General features: G+C 63.6%; 4 protein-coding genes across 5 annotated transcripts; 2 read left to right on the top strand and 2 right to left on the bottom strand.

Annotated features, from left to right (window-relative positions):
* The first annotated feature begins 334 nt into the window (after positions 1–334).
* Positions 335–4,750, top strand: RAX2 (retina and anterior neural fold homeobox 2). Of its 2 annotated transcripts, none has more exons than XM_065699948.1 (4): positions 335–577; positions 1,648–1,674; positions 2,595–2,824; positions 3,671–4,750. In XM_065699948.1, exons 3-4 carry the CDS (start codon positions 2,603–2,605, stop codon positions 4,112–4,114), a joined length of 666 nt encoding a protein of 221 aa, XP_065556020.1. In that variant the 5' UTR covers positions 335–577; positions 1,648–1,674; positions 2,595–2,602; the 3' UTR covers positions 4,115–4,750. The 2 variants fall into 2 exon arrangements, with proteins under 2 accessions (XP_065556020.1, XP_065556019.1); XM_065699947.1 differs by having other exon boundaries at positions 2,595–2,836.
* LOC136024524 (mucosa-associated lymphoid tissue lymphoma translocation protein 1-like) lies at positions 541–9,114 on the bottom strand. Its single transcript, XM_065699946.1, has 6 exons — positions 9,007–9,114; positions 8,245–8,393; positions 7,948–8,114; positions 7,276–7,406; positions 7,088–7,201; positions 541–1,021 (listed from the first exon to the last, which is right to left on the bottom strand). The coding sequence occupies exons 2-6, from the start codon at positions 8,379–8,381 to the stop codon at positions 734–736; spliced, it is 837 nt and encodes a 278-aa protein (XP_065556018.1). The 5' UTR covers positions 8,382–8,393; positions 9,007–9,114; the 3' UTR covers positions 541–733.
* Positions 9,115–9,922: 808 nt separating this feature from the next.
* MRPL54 (mitochondrial ribosomal protein L54) lies at positions 9,923–10,987 on the bottom strand. The gene is made up of 3 exons (XM_065699936.1): positions 10,846–10,987; positions 10,492–10,648; positions 9,923–10,225 (listed from the first exon to the last, which is right to left on the bottom strand). The coding sequence occupies exons 1-3, from the start codon at positions 10,928–10,930 to the stop codon at positions 10,093–10,095; spliced, it is 375 nt and encodes a 124-aa protein (XP_065556008.1). The 5' UTR covers positions 10,931–10,987; the 3' UTR covers positions 9,923–10,092.
* Positions 10,988–11,131: 144 nt separating this feature from the next.
* On the top strand, positions 11,132–17,306 carry APBA3 (amyloid beta precursor protein binding family A member 3). Its single transcript, XM_065699931.1, has 10 exons — positions 11,132–12,060; positions 12,265–12,304; positions 12,672–12,817; positions 12,966–13,052; positions 13,266–13,424; positions 13,928–14,107; positions 14,244–14,456; positions 15,476–15,595; positions 16,263–16,403; positions 16,502–17,306. Exons 1-10 carry the CDS (start codon positions 11,176–11,178, stop codon positions 16,571–16,573), a joined length of 2,043 nt encoding a protein of 680 aa, XP_065556003.1. The 5' UTR covers positions 11,132–11,175; the 3' UTR covers positions 16,574–17,306.
* Positions 17,307–17,379: the final 73 nt, after the last annotated feature.

The raw sequence follows: 17,379 nt of genomic DNA, 5'->3' as shown, positions 1-17,379 counted from the left end.
CATCCCCATCACAGGGACCACGCCGCCGCATCCCCATCCCACCAGGGCTTGGGGAGCTCCAACCACCGCCGAAGGAGATCCTCCTCCCTCCCCCCTCCCGTCTCCCGGCCTTTCTTCTCCGCTCCCCCTGTCTCTAATTCTTCCTCCTGGCTGTAATGAGGGGATTACACGGCAAACTCCAGCAGGACGCCTTTGTGGGGAGACAATCCGAGTGGGGAAGGCAGTTCGGGGCTTTGTCCTCCACCGCCCCCCGGACCCGCGCTGGGGGGGGACATTTAGAGCAATTACTTGTCCAGAAAGTAACTGTCAATCATTCTTAAAGGGGAAGGCCTCCAATTAATAACCTCGTCTTAATCCCTTGGACTCATTTCCAATCTGCGGTGCCTTGGTGACATCTGCAACACTAAATAAAGATTCTCCCGAGCCTTAGCGCCGCGGTTCTGTGACAAATAAGAAGACTAAGAGGCAACTTTGGCTGCCAAAGCTGCGAGATCGGCGCGCTTGAGCCGCTTGTTTGGTTCCCAGGAGGGACCAGCAAAGTTAAATACTCCTGGAAAAGCCGCGGTGGGCCCAGCAGGTAACGCCTTTTATTGCGGTTCGGGAGGAAGCGCCTGGGGGAGAGGCTGAGAACGGGACCGGGTGTCCCTGGGGTGTCCCTGGGGTGTCCCTGGGGTGTCCCCAGGGCTGGGACCCTTCCTCGGGGCTCAGGAGCAGGCGCTGGTTCCCATCAGCATCACTCGCACCCCAGTGCCGGAGGGCAGGAGCTGCCCTTGCTCCCCAGCATCCTCAGCAAGCCCAATCCTGGCACCCAGGTGGGCTTTGGAAGGCAGAAGCCCAGGACCCCCCTGAGAGCTAGGGCTGTCCCTTCCGTGTCGCTGCTGCTGGGGAGGCCGCTTGTCCCCACTGATGCTCTGGCTCCAGGGAAATCATCTTTGTACAACCTCAGCCAGGGCTCGATGCTGCTCCTGTTGCTTTTTTGGGTGCCCTCAGTAAGAGGGAATCCCACCACAGCCGGCAGCCCCTGTGGGAAAGCCGCAGGTCAAGGCACTGAGTAGATGGGGACAAACCCTCCCGAGGCTCTGGGCCCTGGGGCTTCCAGCACAGCTGTAAAGCTCAGGGGCTCAAACCCCAAAATTGCCAACAGGAAGATGCAGGGAGCAGGGGGGAGGCTCTTCCCTGCACCCAGATTGAGGCAGCGATCCCAAGCGGTGCAGCCTCAGGGATCCGAGGAATGGGAGCCATGGGGTGGCTGGTGCCAATGAGGTCCCCTCTGTGGACAGGGATACCCATGGCCGTGGCCAAGCAGTGCAGTGGGAGGGGGCCCAGCCCTGCGGGGTTGTTTTGCTTTCTTCACGTCATTCCTGCTCCCATTCCAGGGCTTCCTCAGCTTCCCAGAGGGATTTGAACTTCCTGATGGGGTCAGGGTGAGGGGCACTGACCCCTCTTCCCACTTGCCCCATTCTGTCCCAGCCCCCCCCAGCCTGTGTCACCCATCACCTCCAGCACCCGTCTCACCCATTCCCATTGTCCCAGTACCCCCATTGCCCTTGGGGGCCATGGTGGGGTGCTGGGACCCACAGGGGGTCTGTGCCCCAGGTGGGGGCTCAGGGGGCTCTGGGTGCTCAGCCCCTTCCCTTCTTCTTTCAGGTGCGGAGCTGCTCAAATGAGAAGCAGGTGAGTGAGAAGGGGGTGGCAGCTGGGGGGGACCCCAAACCCTCCCCATGTCCCAGCCCAGGACACACCGTGACACTTGCACCATGTCCCCTGCATCCCCAGCACCACCCACCCCATCCCCAGAGCACCCCATGGTCAGCACCCACCCCCGGGGGATCCACCCCACATGCTGGATCCCCAGGGAATACTGCAGGAGGATTTCCAGTGCCCGATGGAAAGCTCAAAGATGGAACATTGCAAGGGTTGAGCCTGCTCGTATCATGTAGGAAATGGTCCTTAGCCCAGGGGAACTGCACTGAGTTGCTCCAGCCATGTTTGGGGACCACCACTGGGTCCTCCAAAGGCTTGGGGCTGGACTCATAATCCATAAAGAAGAGGCTGGAAAGAGGAATTGGGCTGGAAGGATGGAGCTGACCCAGGCTTGGTCTCCTCCTCACCAGGGCAGGTGAGCTCCTGCAGATGGTGCTTTCATAAAACCCTCTACTTGAGGTGAAATTTGGCTTTTGGCTTCAGGGCACCTTGGCCTGGTGGGATCTGAGAGTGGAGCCAAGCATGGGGTGCTCAGGACACCATTCCCAGGACCCCGTGTCAATCCCAGGGATAGTGCTGCAGCAGAAGAGAAGATTACACCCATCCATCACCCTTCCATCCATCCATCCATCCATCCATCCATCCATCCATCCATCCATCCGTCCATCCATCAACCGTCCATCCATCCATCCCTCTCTCCATTCATCCATCCCTCCACCATCCATCCATCCCTCCCTCCATCCATCCATCATCCATCCATCATCCATCCATCCATCCAAGCTCCATCCATCCCTCCCTCCATCCACCCCCTTGTCCAGCTGTCCCTGACCTGGGGTTTCATGGGGGAGCCGCAGTCCGCACACTCCAGGTAACCCCCTGTCCCCTCACAGGCACCACCATGTTCCTGAATAAGTGTGAGGGGGACTCCGAGGCCGCCCCCCCGGCCGCCGCCGCTGCCGCCGCCGAGGAAGAGGAGGAGCAGCCCAAGAAGAAGCACCGGCGGAACCGCACCACCTTCACCACGTACCAGCTGCACGAGCTGGAGCGCGCCTTCGAGAAGTCCCACTACCCCGACGTGTACAGCCGCGAGGAGCTCGCCATGAAGGTCAACCTGCCCGAGGTCCGCGTGCAGGTAGGGCCAGGGGCACCCCGGGGGGCGGCAGGGGGCACCCAGCACTGCAGAGCTTCGCTCTGCACCCAGACCCGTGCCTCAGTTTCCCCATTGCACAAGGACAAGTGTGGCTCCTCTGCAGGCCTGGCTGCTCCTGCCCCAGAGAAGGGGTCCAATGGCTGAGCCTGGCTCTCCAGCCCCAGTGCCAGAGGATCCGTTTGGGCAGGGAGATGGGGTTTAGACTCTGTTCTCCTCTGTGGGTCGTGGCTGCTCCCATCCCTCCAGCTGATCCGGAAGGAAAGTAACCAAACCTTAACTGCTCATGGCCACTTCCACTGGGAAAGCACAAGCTCCTGGTGGGATTTGAGGGTTTCGGGGCTGTCAGAGCGGGGTGGTTCCAGGAGGGCTCAGGAAGTTTTGCTCCCTGAGGAAGAGCCTGGGGTCCCACTGGGATGCTCCCCATTGTCCCTGGGATAAGGCTCCCCCTGAGCCTTCCCTTCTCCAGACTAAACCCCCCCCGGTCCCTCAGCCGTTCATCACACTTGTGCTCCAGGCCCTGCACCAGCTCCGTTGCCCTTCTCTGGACACGAAGTTTGCACCAGCACAGCCCAGTGTCCACCAGCAACTGTGACCGGTCCCTGGAGCTCACCTGCTCTGCCCCCCCATCACAGTCTGGCTTCTAGAAGCTTTTGCCTGGGGGCTTCTGAAGGCCAGATGACATTAGATGGACCAACGGGTCCCCAGTATGGGTACCCCACACTGGCCGCCCCACCTGAAGCACTCCATGAGGGACACACTGCGTGGGATACAGCCCAGTGGTGCACGGTGGGGCTCACCCTGGCTCTCACCTCACAGGTCTGGTTCCAGAACCGACGAGCCAAGTGGAGGCGGCAGGAGAAGATGGAAGCCAACTCCATGAAGCTCCACGACACCCCCATGCTCTCCTTCAACCGGCCTCCCATGACCCCCAGCGTGGGGCCCATGAGCAACTCCCTCCCGCTGGACCCATGGCTGACGTCCCCCATCTCCAGTGCCACCACGGTCCACAGCATCCCCGGCTTCATGGGAGCCCCCCAGGCCCTGCAGCCCCCCTATGGGGGTCACTCCTTCCTCAGCACCCCGCCGCCCATGGCGCAGGGCATGCAGCCCATGGCCCCAGCGCCCTACCAGTGCGGCACCACCTTTGTGGACAAGTACCCGCTGGAGGAGGTGGACCAGAGGAGCTCCAGCATCGCCTCTCTCCGCATGAAAGCCAAGGAGCACATTCAGACCATTGACAAGACCTGGCAGCCCATTTGATGAATGCTCCCCTCCGGCTCCTCATCCCCAGCCTGGCACTGGCTCAGCCCCCGGGCAGGCGAGGGGGGTGATGGTGTTACCATTGGGATCAGCAGGACCAGCGCAGGACAGGGATGCTGGGCTGCATCTCCCCCGCTGAGCCAGCCCTGCTACTGCCAGGGGAGCAGGTGGGGTGCTGGTGGGACCCCGTGGTTTGGGGGCACCCTGGCAGCCTTGCCAAGGCATTGACCTGGCCTGAGGATACGGCCAAGGCTCGGGGGTCCCAGTTGGACATCTCCTTGTCCCGCCCCTTCCCCTTCCCCTTATTATTAACATTTTTTTAAATGCTGCAGATTTGAACAGAACAGACACAAAGGTCCAGGTTTAGGGAGTATTTGGGGGGATTCCTTTTTAGCCGCATCGGGGACGATGCTGGTTGTGCTGGTAGATGAGGAGATGGTTGTATCCTGAGTAAAGAGAGCTCAACGGCAGCCGCGTTGGCTGTGCTGCTCATTAGTGTGCTGAGAGCTCCGGGGGGGGCATGCGGGAGCATCACCCGGGACACCCCCTCCCCTTGCCCTTGGGTTGGGCTTGGATCCAGGCACCGGTGACTTGCTCTGGGTTGTGGCCGTGTTCTCAGCCGCTCATCAAGGGGCACCTGCTCACCCCCCCAAGGTCTGACCCCCCCCATTGCTCCCCTGTGGCACTCACCTGGCCACATGCTGGTATCACAGAGCCACCCCATGGCACTGGGTGGCAGCGGGACCCCCGCTTGGTGACTTGGGGACCTCATGGCAGCAGTGGGGGGGTCACGAGGTGTCCCAGGGGCTCCCAACATGGCTCTGCAGCCCCAGGGGACCCAGCTGCCTGGCACCAGGGCTCAGTGACACCGTCACAGAGGGACCTGCAGAGGAGACCTTCCCCTTGAACAGAGATGGGTGAACCTGTGGTGGCCTTGGGGTGCTGAAGCAGAGATGGGCGGTGGGATGGGGGCTCACCCCCGGGCAAGTGGGAGCCCCAGGTCCCTGGGGATCCCTAAGGAAGAGGAGCGGGCACCAAGTGACCTCCCTCCCACCAACACGTTTCCCCAGCCCCTCAGCCTGACCACAGCCACAACCCGGGGCATTACTGGGACCGGGTGTGGGGATGCTGCCCCATCCCCACCGCGTCCCCACCACCCCAGGGGGGTCTCCCCCGCACCAGACCCCATCCAGCGTGCCCAGGGTCAGGCTGGGATGCCAGCGGGCCAGGCGAGGCGCTGACCCCAGCGGGACCCTGCTCCTTGTGTGCCCCCCGTCCCCCGGCTGCTGCTGCCCGTCTGCTTCGTTAGTGACAATTAAACCTCCAACGAGCCATTAAACGCATAATCGATGCTCCCCCGGCTCCGCAGCCCAGCTAATGGGGCAGGGCCGGGGCAAAGCAGCCGCGCTGCGGCGGGGACATAATGAACTAAGGGCAGTGGAAGTAATGGGGTTTGATCCGGGGGAAGGGACGCGCTCAATGGGGCTGCACGTTTCACATGACATCAGTGCCGAGGCTGGCGCCAGCGCGGGGCTCCCCCCGGCTCCCCAGCGCCAACAAAAGCCGCGGGCGCGGGGGCTCAGCGCCCCCCAGCCGGCCAAGGGGGCACTGATGGGGCTGAGGCTGCTCCTGCCCCACTTCCCCCACTGGCCACTTCCCCCCAGAAACATCTCCGTGGCTTGGGATGCGAGGGGCGTGCGGTGGGGCAAGGGCAGCGTGGCACCCATGGTGGGGGGGTGACCTTCCCTCCCGAGGGCATTTAACGCAGAAACAGGCAAGAGTTCTGCTCCAAACCGATGCCATTTCACCGCAGGACAGAGCCCAGAGCACCCACCCTGCCCCTCTTTACTGACGCTTTCCCCACTTGAGACCCAGTTTGGGGAAAACCCAAGCAAAAAGGCATTTTTCACCCCCCTCTCAGACCCCAATCCCATCTGAAATCACTGACTGCCCTCCTGCACCAGACCTTGTACTGGGAGGACCAGGCTGTTCTCCCAGCCCCTCATGGCAGAGCAGGAGCCCTCCCACTCCCACCCTCTCTAATCCCCTCCTGCAGGATTTGCCCCTTAATCTGCTTATTTCTCTCTATTTCTTCCAGACCTGGATGAAGCCAACCCTGCCCCAGCGCTGAGCTGTGGGCTCTGGGCTCTCTGCCTCGGCGCACGTGGGGCTGGCACTGCCCAGGGACATGTATGTGGGTGCTGCAGGATCTGCAGCCCTGACAGGGTCGGGCAGTGACCATCAGCTGCCGAGGGGATGAGGCAGCAAATTGAGCACCCAGAGCTCCATAGGGCTGCTCACAGGTCCCCCAGCTGCAGGTCCTGGCACCCATGGGTAGCATGAGACAAGTGGACATGAGGGACACACAGGGTATTCCCTCAACCTATGGAGCCAGGCTGGGAGAGCTGGGCTGGGCCAGCCTGGAGAGGAGAAGGCTCCTGAAGGGGAGACCTGAGAGCAGCTCCAGTGCCTAAAGGGGCTGCAGGGAGCCTGGAGAGGGGCTTGGGACAAGGGCCTGTAGGGACAGGCCAAGGGGAATGGCTTGAACCTGCCCGAGGGGAGCCTGAGCTGAGCTCTTAGGCAGAAGCTCTTCCCTGTGAGGGTGCTGAGGCGCTGGCACAGGGTGCCCAGAGAAGCTGTGGCTGCCCCATCCCTGGCAGTGCTCAAGGCCAGGTTGGACACAGGGGCTTGGAGCAAGCTGCTCCAGTGGAAGGGGTCCCTGCCCGTGGCAGGGGTTGGAGCTGGTGGAGCTTTAAGACCCCTTCCAACCCAACCCATTCCATGACACAACTCTTCCATGGGCACCGTAGCCCCAGAAGGTCCAGAGCTGGGGTGCAACACTGCAGTCGATGTCCTGCGGGAGCCACCCCATTCCTGATGGGATGAGTGGTGCCCCACAGCTTCCAGCCTGGGGACCCTATCTCGGGGCCCACCTGCACCAGGGCTGCTGCTCCTCTCCACCTGGACACGCACCCACTGGGAGAAGGTGAAGGCGTCCGCACAGTTCACGCGGCAGATGAACCACTCGGAACGGCCCCATGGCGCAGCCGTGTCCATCACCAGCTCCGGGGCCGTGGCTCCAGGCACCTACAGGACAGGAGGTGACCAGGACTGGGGCTCCCTCTGACCCATCCTGCACCACGGCCGGGGCAGGCCCTCACCTCCTGCCTCCCGCAGAACCACTGGTACGTGAGCCCCGGCGGGCCAGCAGCCCGGCAGCTCAGGGACACGCGCATCCCCTCTGCCACCACCTGCGACTGCGGCTGCTCCACAATGCGGATCGTGTCCTGGACTGGGAGAGGAGAGAGCAGCCTGGGCTGGCTGAGACCTGCCCCCCTTGCACCAGCTTGTGTGGTCCTGTCCCATCCTGGCCCACCATAGCCTGTGCTCTTCCATCCCACCCCATCCAACTGCACCCTGTCCTATCCCACCCCTCAGTCCTGTCCCAGCCTCCTTATCCTACCTGTCCCACCCAGCGCCACCCATCCCACCCTGCTCTGCTTCACCGATCTTGTCACACTGTATCCTGTCCTATCCCATTCTGTTCTGCCCCTTCCCTTCCCACCCCATCCCATCCCTCGCCCTGCCACAGCATGACCCCTGATCACATCCTATCTCACCCTACTGCATCCATGCATCCTATCCCTTCTTCTCCCATCCCATCCTATTACTCCTCTCATCCCATCCTGTCCCTACTACATCCATCCCAGGCCACCCCGCCCTGGGCACTGCTGCCCAGAGCAAGCCCACCAGCAGGAAGCACTCATCTCCCCCTGCTTTCCTCCTGCTGATGCCCTCTCCAGGCCCCGTGGGGCCCCAGTGCCCGTCCCTACCGGCACTGCTGAGGACGTGGCAGGCCTGCGTGTGCCCCATCCTCTCCAGGCAGCCCAGCAGGTCCTGCAGGGTGCAGTTGCGCTCAGCCAGGAGCTGCAGGAGGCTCTGTGAGGGGCTGCCATGGGGCTCCAGCACCTTCAGCGAGCACATCTCCAGCTCCTCCTCGCTGCAAGGTGCCCGCAGCGCTCAGCACCGCAGCCCAGCTCCCCCCGCCCAGGCTGTGGCCACTGTGGGGCGATTGGGGGCCAGGCTCAGCTCACGGTGCTGCCACCCAGGGACGTTCCCTCTGCCCCTACCTGCACCTGAAGCGTTTCTCCACCGCCACCACCTCGGCCAACCTGCGCCAGCCGCAGCCGGTGATGTCCAGGAGCTGGCAGAGCCGGGCCAGCACCTCCCCACCGAGCGAGCTGATGGGCGAGCTCCAGTCCCCCATCGCGCCCGGCCCCTGCGGGGGGACCACAGTGACCAGTGGTGATGGGGGAGGATGAGCGCCTGTGCCCCTCCAGACACCACCACAGACGTGTGGGTCAGGAGGAAGAGCACTGGCACAGGCTGGCATCCAGTCAGCTCCCTGCAGGAGCCTCTCCAGGGAGGAGCTGGGACCTGGCTGCCAGCAGCCAGCCGGGAACTGGACAGAGAGGAGGTCCCCTGGGCCCACCCCTGTCCCTTCAGGGGACAGAGAACAGGGCCCACCACAGAGGGCAGTGGCAGGGAACCCCGTGAGGCACCAGCAGCCCCCTCAGCACCACCAGGCCCCTGGGGGATGGCTCCAGAGCCAGCCTGAGCCCTGCTGGGCCACCATGAGGCGCATGGGCGGGTTAGGGAAGGGTACAGGGGGGTCCCGGCACGCACCTCGGGTCCCTGTGACCCTTGCAAAGGCTTTGGCAATGAGGGGAGCGTGGCACAAAGCAGGGGCAGCACCCAGGGACCAGCGCCCTCCTCCCCCCAACCCACGCAGAACAAGGCACCCCCAGGGGCCCCCAGGCAGAGACGGGCCCTCGGTGTCCCCGGCCCTGCCCCACGGGTGGCAGTGGCACAGGGCAGAGCAGAGCACTCACCGCTGGACACAGCCCCAGCCCCGGCAGCTCCCAGCGCTGAGCCCGCACAGAGGAAACAAGGGTCCAAGCCCTCCAGCCCCCCCCGCGCTGCGGCAGCGGCACTTCTGCTTCCTCCTGTGCCCAGGGAGCACGACACAGCCCTGGCACCGGCTCAGCCCTCCCACAGCAGCACCAGGGTTGAAGGAACCTCTGGAGATCACCCAGTGCAAGCCCTGCCAGGGCAGGGCCCCCAGAGCAGCTCACACAGGAATTCTGGCCATAGCTCCTCATCCTGTTGCTGGGCACCGAGAAGAGTCAGGCCCCATTCACCCAGCACCCACCTTTGAGCTATTGATCTGCACTGATGAGATCCCATCTCAGTCTGCTCTTCTCTGACCAATGAGGCTCAGCTCTCACAATCTCTCATCTGAGATGCTCCAGACCACTGAGCATCCCTGTGGCCTCTGCTGGATCCTCTCCAACTCCTTGTCTCTCATCCCAGGGAGCCCAGCACTGGACACAGTGCTCCAGATGTGGCCTCACCAGGGACAGCGGAGGAGGAACCACCTCCCTTGACCTGCTGCCACACTCCTCCCAGGGCACCCCAGGATACTCTTGTCCCTCCTGGCCATAAGCCCATGACTGGCTCATGGTCAACATATCACCCACCAGCACTCCCAGGTCCTTCTCAGCTGAACTGCTCTCTCGTAGCTGGGAGGACCTTGAAGGTGGCTGCTTTGTCCCCACAGCCCAACTTGGGGCCAGGCAGGAGCTGCTGGGCAGCAAGTCTGGGTCAGAGACAACCCAAGGTGACAAAGTGCTACCAGCAGCGCCAGTCCCCAGCCAATGCTCCAGTGCAGGATCCTTCCACCGCAGGACCCTTCTACCAGCAAAAAACCCAGCTTCTGTTTCACCAAATACACCAAAACCATGTGGCTTGTGTTGCCTCAGCCCCCAGCATGAGGCGGGACCTGCGCTGAGCTTGCAGGTGGCCTGAGCTGGCCACTGCCCCATCACAGGCCCCTGTCTCACCAGAGGTTTATTACTCATTTACAGCAAGAGGAGCAGCCCAAGAACAGAAGCTGGGCTCGGGGCAGCCCCGGGCACCTACAGCTTCTTGCTCTTCTTCAGCCTGTTGTGCTGCCACGTGTTGTACTTCCGCAGGCGCCTCCAGTACTCGAGAGAGTTGGGATCCAGCTCCTCCAGCTTCTTGGGAGGCCCGAGGTGGATCTTAAAGAGCCTGGGGGCAAACACAAGAGGATGAGGCTAAAGGAGGGAGGGCAAATGAACGGGCAGGGGGCCAAGCAATGGAAGAGTGTGACTGGGACACGCTGGTCCTCACCCTCCACAGGCACAGTGCCCCCTGCTCCAGCCCTCAGCGGGGCCTCTGGACTCTGGAGCAGCAGCTTTCCTTCTCCCAGGGCAGCTCCGTGTCCCCCTTGCCCATCTGTGCCCCTGGGATGCAACCTCCACAGGGACACAGCAAGGGGAGCAGGCAGCACCTACCAGTCCGGGTACTCCGAGTCGGGCTTCAGGGCCACCTCGGGGCCATCTTTGAAGTAATTGACGCCCATGGCGTAGGCGCTGAGCATGGCGGGGTCGGTGCACACCTCCGGCGGCTTCAGCCCCTCCTTCGGCACACTTTTGCCCTTCACCTTCACGGCTGCGGGACAAGGGCACGGTCAGAGCGGGGGAGCAGGAGCCCAGTCTGGGCGAGGGACGGGGCGAGAGCCCGGCGCCGGCGGGGGCAGCAGCACGGGGCTGGGAAGGAGAGACCGGGGGACGGAAGGCACAGGGGAGAGGAGGGAGCTGGGGCCGGGCGCGGGTCACCGGGGAGAAAGGGCCGGGGCCGGGGCTCACCCGGTTTCTTGGCGTAGCCACGGGCCGGGCCGGGGAGCGCCGGGCCGGGGAGCGCCGCCCGCAGCAGCAACGCCCGGGCCGCCATGTTGGGGCGCGAGCGGCCCACCGGGCCGGGCGGAACCGGAATAGGCTGAGCCGCAGGAAGGGGCGGAGCCCACCGGGAGGGGTGGGGCAGCGCATGCGCAGCTGCGCCCGGCAGCGGGGAGGGTGCGTCCGGGCCCCGGCCGAGTTGGGTGGGGCCGGTGCGGCTCGGGCCGGCCCGCCCCGAGCCATGGGCCCCGCCGGGCGGCCGTGAGCCCCGGCAGCGCTGCGGTGCCGGAGCCGCCGGCCATGGACACGGAGGAGGAGCCTGCGGCGCGGCCCCGCGACCCGGAGCTGTCCCCATTCGCCTCCCCGGCCTCTGCCCGCGGCTCCGGGGGGCAGCGGGGACCCGGCCCGGGCCCTCCCACGGTCGCGGGCCCGGAGGGAGCTGGGGGCGGACGGCGCCTGGGGGCGGCCACGGAAGAGGAGGGAGGGAGCGCGGAGCCGCGGGACCCCGGGAGCTGGGAACCGGGTGCTGGGGGCGCCCCCTCGGCCCCGGGGCGCCCGCAGGGCCCTGGCAGCGGCGACCCTGCGGGCATGGAGCTGGATGAGGCTGCGGAGGACGAGGCCCCGGAGCTGCGGGCCCTGCTGGGGCAGCTCGAGAGCCTCGACCCCAGCCTCTGCGACCCGCCCTGCTCCGAGCGGGGCCCAGGCGCCTGCGCCGCCCCTCCGGCGGGGAGCCGGGCCCGGCGGGGCCGCCGGCAGTGCCAGGGCCGGTGCCTGCCGTGCCCGCTGCACGTGGCCACGGGCCGGGGCTTGGACACCCGGCGCTGCTGCGCCCGGCACCCGGTCTGCTCCCGGCCCTGCCACGGGCTGCTGTTCGCCGACGCCGAGCGGGAGGACCTGCTGAGCCTCCTGTGCCACGAGGGGGGCCTGCCCGAGCCCGGCGCCGGGACCCCTTTGGCCTGCTCCAGGGTCCTGTGTGGGGCCGGCCTGGAGGTGCTGCGTGCTCAGGAGGAGCCGGCCGCTGTGGGGAGCCCGGAGGAAGGACCCTGTGGCCACGGGTGCTGTGGAGAGGAGCTGAGCGAGCTGGGCTCCAGCGGTGAGAACCCCGGGGACTGCTCCCCAGAGCCAGCCTGCGTGTCCCCGTCACCCGCCCCGGAGAAGGAGCAGGCACCGCCCGGCGCTGTCACTGTGAGTGCCCCGGGGCTCTGGTCCTGTGGGGCTCTGGGTGGGGGCAGAGGGGAGCCAGGGGTGGCTTCTGCTCAGGTCTCGCTGCTGAGGTGCCCGGATCTGACCCTCGGGACTGGCTTTGGCTGCCTAAGTGCGCAGGGTGCTCACACGGCCGATCCCTGGGATCCCGACCGCAGCCTCACCTGCTCTCCTGTTGCTTTGCAGAGCAGGGAACCTCCGTCCTCCTGCCTGGCCTTCAAAGAGGGTGAGTCCTGACCCACCGCCTCGTGCTTGGACCCGGGCTAAAGGACATGGGAGGGAGCACCCAGCTCTGCGCACACACAGGGTGGGAACGTGGCTGCGGACTCCAGGGAACTCGTTCAGTCCCTCACTGAGCAAATGGGGGTGCTCCGGGGATCAGGGAGGGGGCAGTGGGAGGGTTTCAGGCTTGGGAAGGGAGAAAGAAGAGTTCCAGAAGGAAGCAGCCCTGGGCCAGGGTTGGTTCAACCGATGTTGCAAGGGGCAACATCGTTCCATGTTGCATGTGTAGGAACACAGTTAACGGGCAGCAGGAGTTGGTACCTCTGCGGTGGGGGGCACTAGCCCCTGCTTAGTCCCTCCCGATGCCTCAGTTCTAGGCCCCTGTGAGCCGGAGGATCTGCTGGACGGTGTGATTTTTGGAGCCAAGTACCTGGGCTCCACGCAGCTGATCTCGGAGCGGAACCCACCGACCAGCGTCCGCATGGCACAAGCCCAGGAGGCAGTGGACAGGATCAAGGTATAGGAGGGGAAGGGGCACAGCTGCCATCAGCCTGGTGCCCCATGGGCTTGGGGCACCGCTGGGGACCTGCTTAGGGACCTCCTGGCTATGGGGCAGGGCGCCCCCCCAGCAGCAGCAGTAGTGACCTGGGTGCTTCGTCCTGCAGGCCCCGGACGGGGAGTCCCAGCCCATGACAGAGGTGGAGCTGTTTGTCTCCACACAGAGGATCAAGGTGCTCACGGCTGACACGCAGGTGAGCAGGGAGCATCCACATGGACATGGGGCTCTCCATGGTCAGCTCACACAGGCGGGAGGTGTCCCTCAGGGCTCTGTGTGCTCACCCGAGGCTTCTCATGCAAACTGCACCTCCTGGGAACCGCTGGGTTCCCAGCTTGAGCTGGGCGAGCCGCTGATGGAAGGAGCTGTTTGTCCCTCGAAGCACAGAGCTGGTCACTGCCCCTTACAGGAGGCCATGATGGATCACTCCCTGCAGACCATCTCCTACATCGCCGACATTGGCTCCCTCGTGGTGCTCATGGCGCGACGGAAGCTGCCGCGGCAGGCGCCGGGTGCGGGGCAGAAGCGGCTCTACACCATGATCTGCCACGTCTTCCACTCGGCTGATGTGAGGAGGGAAAGGCGCTTGGGAGGGTTACACCGGGAGCCTGGGCCTCATCCTCCTCTAATGTGACCAAGTGCTCCGGGTCTCCATGCTGGGGGCTTGCAGTGAGCACAGGGAGGGAGAAGGAGCCCACCTGAGCCCCCCAGGTGCCGAGGCGCTCGCACGGGGTGCCCAGAGAAGCTGTGGCTGCCCCATCCCTGGCAGTGCTCAAGGCCAGGTCAGACACAGGGGCTTGGAGCAAGCTGCTCCAGTGGAAGGGGTCCCTGCCCATGGCAGGGGTTGGGTCTGGGTGATCTTAAGGTCCTTTCCAAGCCAAACCAGGCTGGGATTCTATAAACTCTGACATGGAAGAGTCCAGTGACAAAACTGGCATCATGCAGGGGCCCATTCAGGCAGGGACGAAGTGAGGATTCCCTGGAGTTCCCAGCCACAGCATTGGCCATTGCAGGGTGCTGGCAGCTGCTGGCCAAGAGCTATGGGGACAAACAACTCCTTTCTTTCTCCAGGCGCAGGTCATCGCTCAGGCCATTGGGCAGGCATTCGGAGTCGCCTACCAGCGCTTCCTGGAGGCCAACAGCATCGACCCGAGCGAGCTGAGCCCTCGCCAGTACAGCCATGCCCTGGAGGAGCAGGAGCAATACAATGCAGAGCTGAGCCACTTCTCCCAGCAGGAGAACTGCAAGGACGTAAGAGCTGCTTTAGAGGGGTGGAACAGTGTGGGGTACCCTGGTGCCACCCCCTCCATGGCTCCCCAGGACACTCGTGCTGGCAACATGCACCCTGTGACTGGTGACCATAATCCATGCGTGCACCCCTCTGCAGGTCTGCATCCAGAAGCAGAAGGGGGAGATCCTGGGCATTGCCATCGTGGAGTCAGGCTGGGGCTCCATCCTGCCCACGGTGGTCATCGCCAACCTGATGCATGGCGGCCCTGCGGAGAGGTCGGGTGAGCTGAGCATCGGGGACCGCCTCATGTGCATCAACGGGATGAGCCTGGTGGGGCTGCCCCTCGCCACGTGCCAGAGCATCATCCGGGTGAGCCTCCTCCAGCCCAGCGGGACCAATGCTGGCAGAGATGAGCAGCAGCCCCACTGCTTCTGAGTGTGCCCGAGAGTGTCTGTAACACCAGGGTGTCCCCCCCGATGCTCTGGCTTGGGGGTGGGTAGGTAAGAGGAGGCTGTGGGGCAGAGCAGGAAGGAGTGTGGGAACCATTCCCATCCTAGTTCTTGCTCTTGAGTGCTTGGGAGGAAGGGATGTGACAAGGCAGGGACAAAGCTGGGGACAAAACTTGCTGTGTCAGGGTGCAGGTGCTCGAGGAGGGTGGGTGAGGAGGCAGGTTCCTGAGCTGGAGGGAAAAGGGAGTCCAGAGGAGGCCACAGAGCTGCGCAAGGGCTGGAGCAGCTCTGCTCTGGAGCCAGGCTGAGAGAGCTGGGCTGGGTCAGCCTGGAGAAGAGAAGGCTCCTGAAGGGGAGACCTGAGAGCAGCTCCAGTGCCTAAAGGGGCTGCAGGAAACCCAGAGAGGGGCTTTGGACAAGGGCCTGTAGGGACAGGACAAGGGGGAATGGCTTGAACCTGCCCAAGGGGGGCCTGAGATGAGCTCTTAGGCAGAAGCTCTTCCCTGTGAGGGTGCTGAGGCGCTGGCACAGGGTGCCCAGAGAAGCTGTGGCTGCCCCATCCCTGGCAGTGCTCAAGGCCAGGTTGGACACAGGGGCTTGGAGCAAGTGGCTCCAGTGGAAGGGGTCCCTGCCTGTGGCAGGGATTGGGACTGGATGATCTTAGGGTCCTTTCCAACCCAAACCAGTCTGGGATTCTGTGAACCTGTTACATCTTCTACCTCCCAGGCAGGAAGGAGCTGAGAGCAAGGACTGTGGCCTCAGGGCAGAGTGAGACATCTTGGACTGGATTTATAAGTTCTCCCTGAATTTGAGCATGGCAGATCCCTGTGTGTGCCTCAGTTTCCCCACTGAACACAGGTTGCTGATCCTTAGCACCATGGCTGCGTCACCCCTCAGCACAGCTGCCAGTGTCCGACAAAGCCATGTCCCATCTTTCAGGAGCTGAAGCACCAGACAGAGGTAACACTGAACATTGTGCACTGTCCCCCTGTCACCACGGCTGTCATCCGGCGCCCTGACTCCAAGTACCAGCTGGGCTTCTGTGTTGAGAATGGCGTGGTGAGTTCTTGGGGTGTGCCAAGGGCTCCAGTCACTCCTCTGCAGGAGCCACGTGGTTCTGGTTGTGTCCACACTGTTCCAATGCTCCTCAGGCTTCCACGGGGAAAGAACCATTGTTTGTGCTACAGGAAAAGGCTTCTCACAGCTCTCCTGCAGCACCAGGGGTTGCATCTTTCACCCTGGTGCTCCTTTGCTGTTTGCTTTCAGGGTGGTGCTTTCTTCCTGGCTTTCTTGGCATGTCCTTAGGGACGTTGTTGCTCTTGCCCATGTTCCAGCCACTCCCTGCTCTGAGGCTGTGTTGGAAAAGTAGAGAGGAGCATTTCCAGGGCCAGTGGGAGCTGATGGGGAAGCGGAGGGTGTGGAATGGCTGCTGCCCCAGGGAGCAGCTCTGACTCTGCAGCCCAGATGGGAGCACAAGGGTTTGATGGGCGCTGATGGGGGGAGCTGGGGGGAGCTGAGGGGAGCCAGGGGAACAGAAGCCTGTGTGCTGCTGCAGCTCAGCACGTGGCTGTGATGCAGAGGGACAGCCCTGCCCTTGCTGTGTGCTGAAGGAGCAGCACGGAAGTGCAGAGCTGTTACTGGGAGCCTGCCCAGATGCAAGGGTTTGAGGGCAGTTGTTCCTGGCCCTGGGCTGTGGCCACAGCTCTGATCCTCTTTCCCTACCCAGATCTGCAGCCTGATGCGCGGGGGCATCGCAGAGAGAGGTGGCATCCGTGTGGGGCACCGCATCATTGAGATCAATGGACAAAGCGTGGTGGCAACACCACACGAGAAGATTATCCAGATCCTCACGCAGGCTGTCAGCGAGGTGAACTGTGGCTGGGGCTGCCCATGGAGCTGGTTTGGCACCAGCACCCTCCAGCCTGGGCTTTGGCATCCCCAGCTGATGTGTGTGTTTCTGCCCAGGTCCACATCAAGACAATGCCGGCCTCCACATACCGCCTGCTGACAGGGCAGGAGCAGCCCTTCTTCCTCTGAGCACCAGCCTGGCTGCTGCTGCATGTGCTTGGGGCTGCATGGACAGGACAAGCTCTGCCTCCTGCCCCAGCACCCTCAGCAGAGTGCCAGGTCCCCGGCAGAGTCTAATCCTGCACCTCCTTAGCTTTACTTAGGACACAGTGGGAGGTTCTGGAGGCCTGAGCACTGTCGGCACTGGTGGTGCCACAGTTTGGGCACCTCCTCCCAACCTCAGTGCCTGTTCTGGCCCTTCTCCGGGTCCCTAACCTTGGCCTGGTGATGGCAGGAGAGGGAACCCCACGTGAAAGGTGTCACCCATGTGCTCACCACAGTGCTTTTACACTCACCGATGGTGCCTTTCCCCACGTGAGGCTGGTGCTAGAAGTACAACTGCAGGGCTCACCCACGTGTGGGTGCACGCTGGCACCCCAAGGGAGACCCAGCAGCACCCTTGGCACCCACTCCTTCCTGGCTTTGCCAAGAGCCTGGGGGATGCAGCAAGTTGCACTGAGCTGGGAAACTACCTCTGCCTTTGCCTGGTGGTGCCTGCAGGCGCTCTGAACTCACAGCCGGGTCTCAGCCCTAGTGTGAAGAAAGGGAACACAGGACAGAGCACTGCCCAGGCTCACATCCTACTGGGAGCCTGGGATCATGAGCCTAATAGTCAGCCCTGGTGCTGTGTTTTCACCCCACGGCTGAGGTGGTGCTGACCTGGCTGTGCCCAGGTTGATGTTAAAATAAATGCTGTAGCGAAGATGGGAGGCTGTGTTTTGGAAGCAGGGGAGGCTCAGCTCTAGTGCCAGACGTTAGATGTCCCAGCAAGGCCA

The sequence above is a fragment of the Lathamus discolor genome, chromosome 21 (genome assembly GCF_037157495.1).
Source record: "Lathamus discolor isolate bLatDis1 chromosome 21, bLatDis1.hap1, whole genome shotgun sequence".
Lineage (NCBI taxonomy): Eukaryota > Metazoa > Chordata > Aves > Psittaciformes > Psittacidae > Lathamus > Lathamus discolor.
The sequence above is the reverse complement of the archived record's forward strand: the minus strand, read 5'-3'. Positions and strand labels throughout refer to the sequence as shown.

Bases quoted from the DNA above. Each gene is read 5' to 3' on its own strand.
- LOC136024524 (XM_065699946.1), bottom strand. From the start codon at position 8,381: ATGGGGGACTGGAGCTCGCCCATCAGCTCGCTCGGTGGGGAGGTGCTG. The intron at 7,407-7,947 runs GTAGGGACGGGC...CTCCTCTCCCAG, and splicing joins CCACGTCCTCAGCAGTGCCG to TCCAGGACACGATCCGCATT. The intron at 1,022-7,087 runs GTGCGTGTCCAG...GCTTTCCCACAG, and splicing joins CCTTCACCTTCTCCCAGTGG to GGGCTGCCGGCTGTGGTGGG.
- RAX2 (XM_065699947.1), top strand. From the start codon at position 2,603: ATGTTCCTGAATAAGTGTGAGGGGGACTCCGAGGCCGCCCCCCCGGCC. The intron at 2,837-3,670 runs GTAGGGCCAGGG...CTCACCTCACAG, and splicing joins TGCCCGAGGTCCGCGTGCAG to GTCTGGTTCCAGAACCGACG.
- APBA3 (XM_065699931.1), top strand. From the start codon at position 11,176: ATGGACACGGAGGAGGAGCCTGCGGCGCGGCCCCGCGACCCGGAGCTG. The intron at 12,305-12,671 runs GTGAGTCCTGAC...CCGATGCCTCAG, and splicing joins CTGCCTGGCCTTCAAAGAGG to TTCTAGGCCCCTGTGAGCCG. The intron at 14,108-14,243 runs GTAAGAGCTGCT...ACCCCTCTGCAG, and splicing joins AGCAGGAGAACTGCAAGGAC to GTCTGCATCCAGAAGCAGAA.
- MRPL54 (XM_065699936.1), bottom strand. From the start codon at position 10,930: ATGGCGGCCCGGGCGTTGCTGCTGCGGGCGGCGCTCCCCGGCCCGGCG. The intron at 10,649-10,845 runs GTGAGCCCCGGC...CTTGTCCCGCAG, and splicing joins TGGCTACGCCAAGAAACCGG to CCGTGAAGGTGAAGGGCAAA. The intron at 10,226-10,491 runs GTAGGTGCTGCC...GTTTGCCCCCAG, and splicing joins GACTCGGAGTACCCGGACTG to GCTCTTTAAGATCCACCTCG.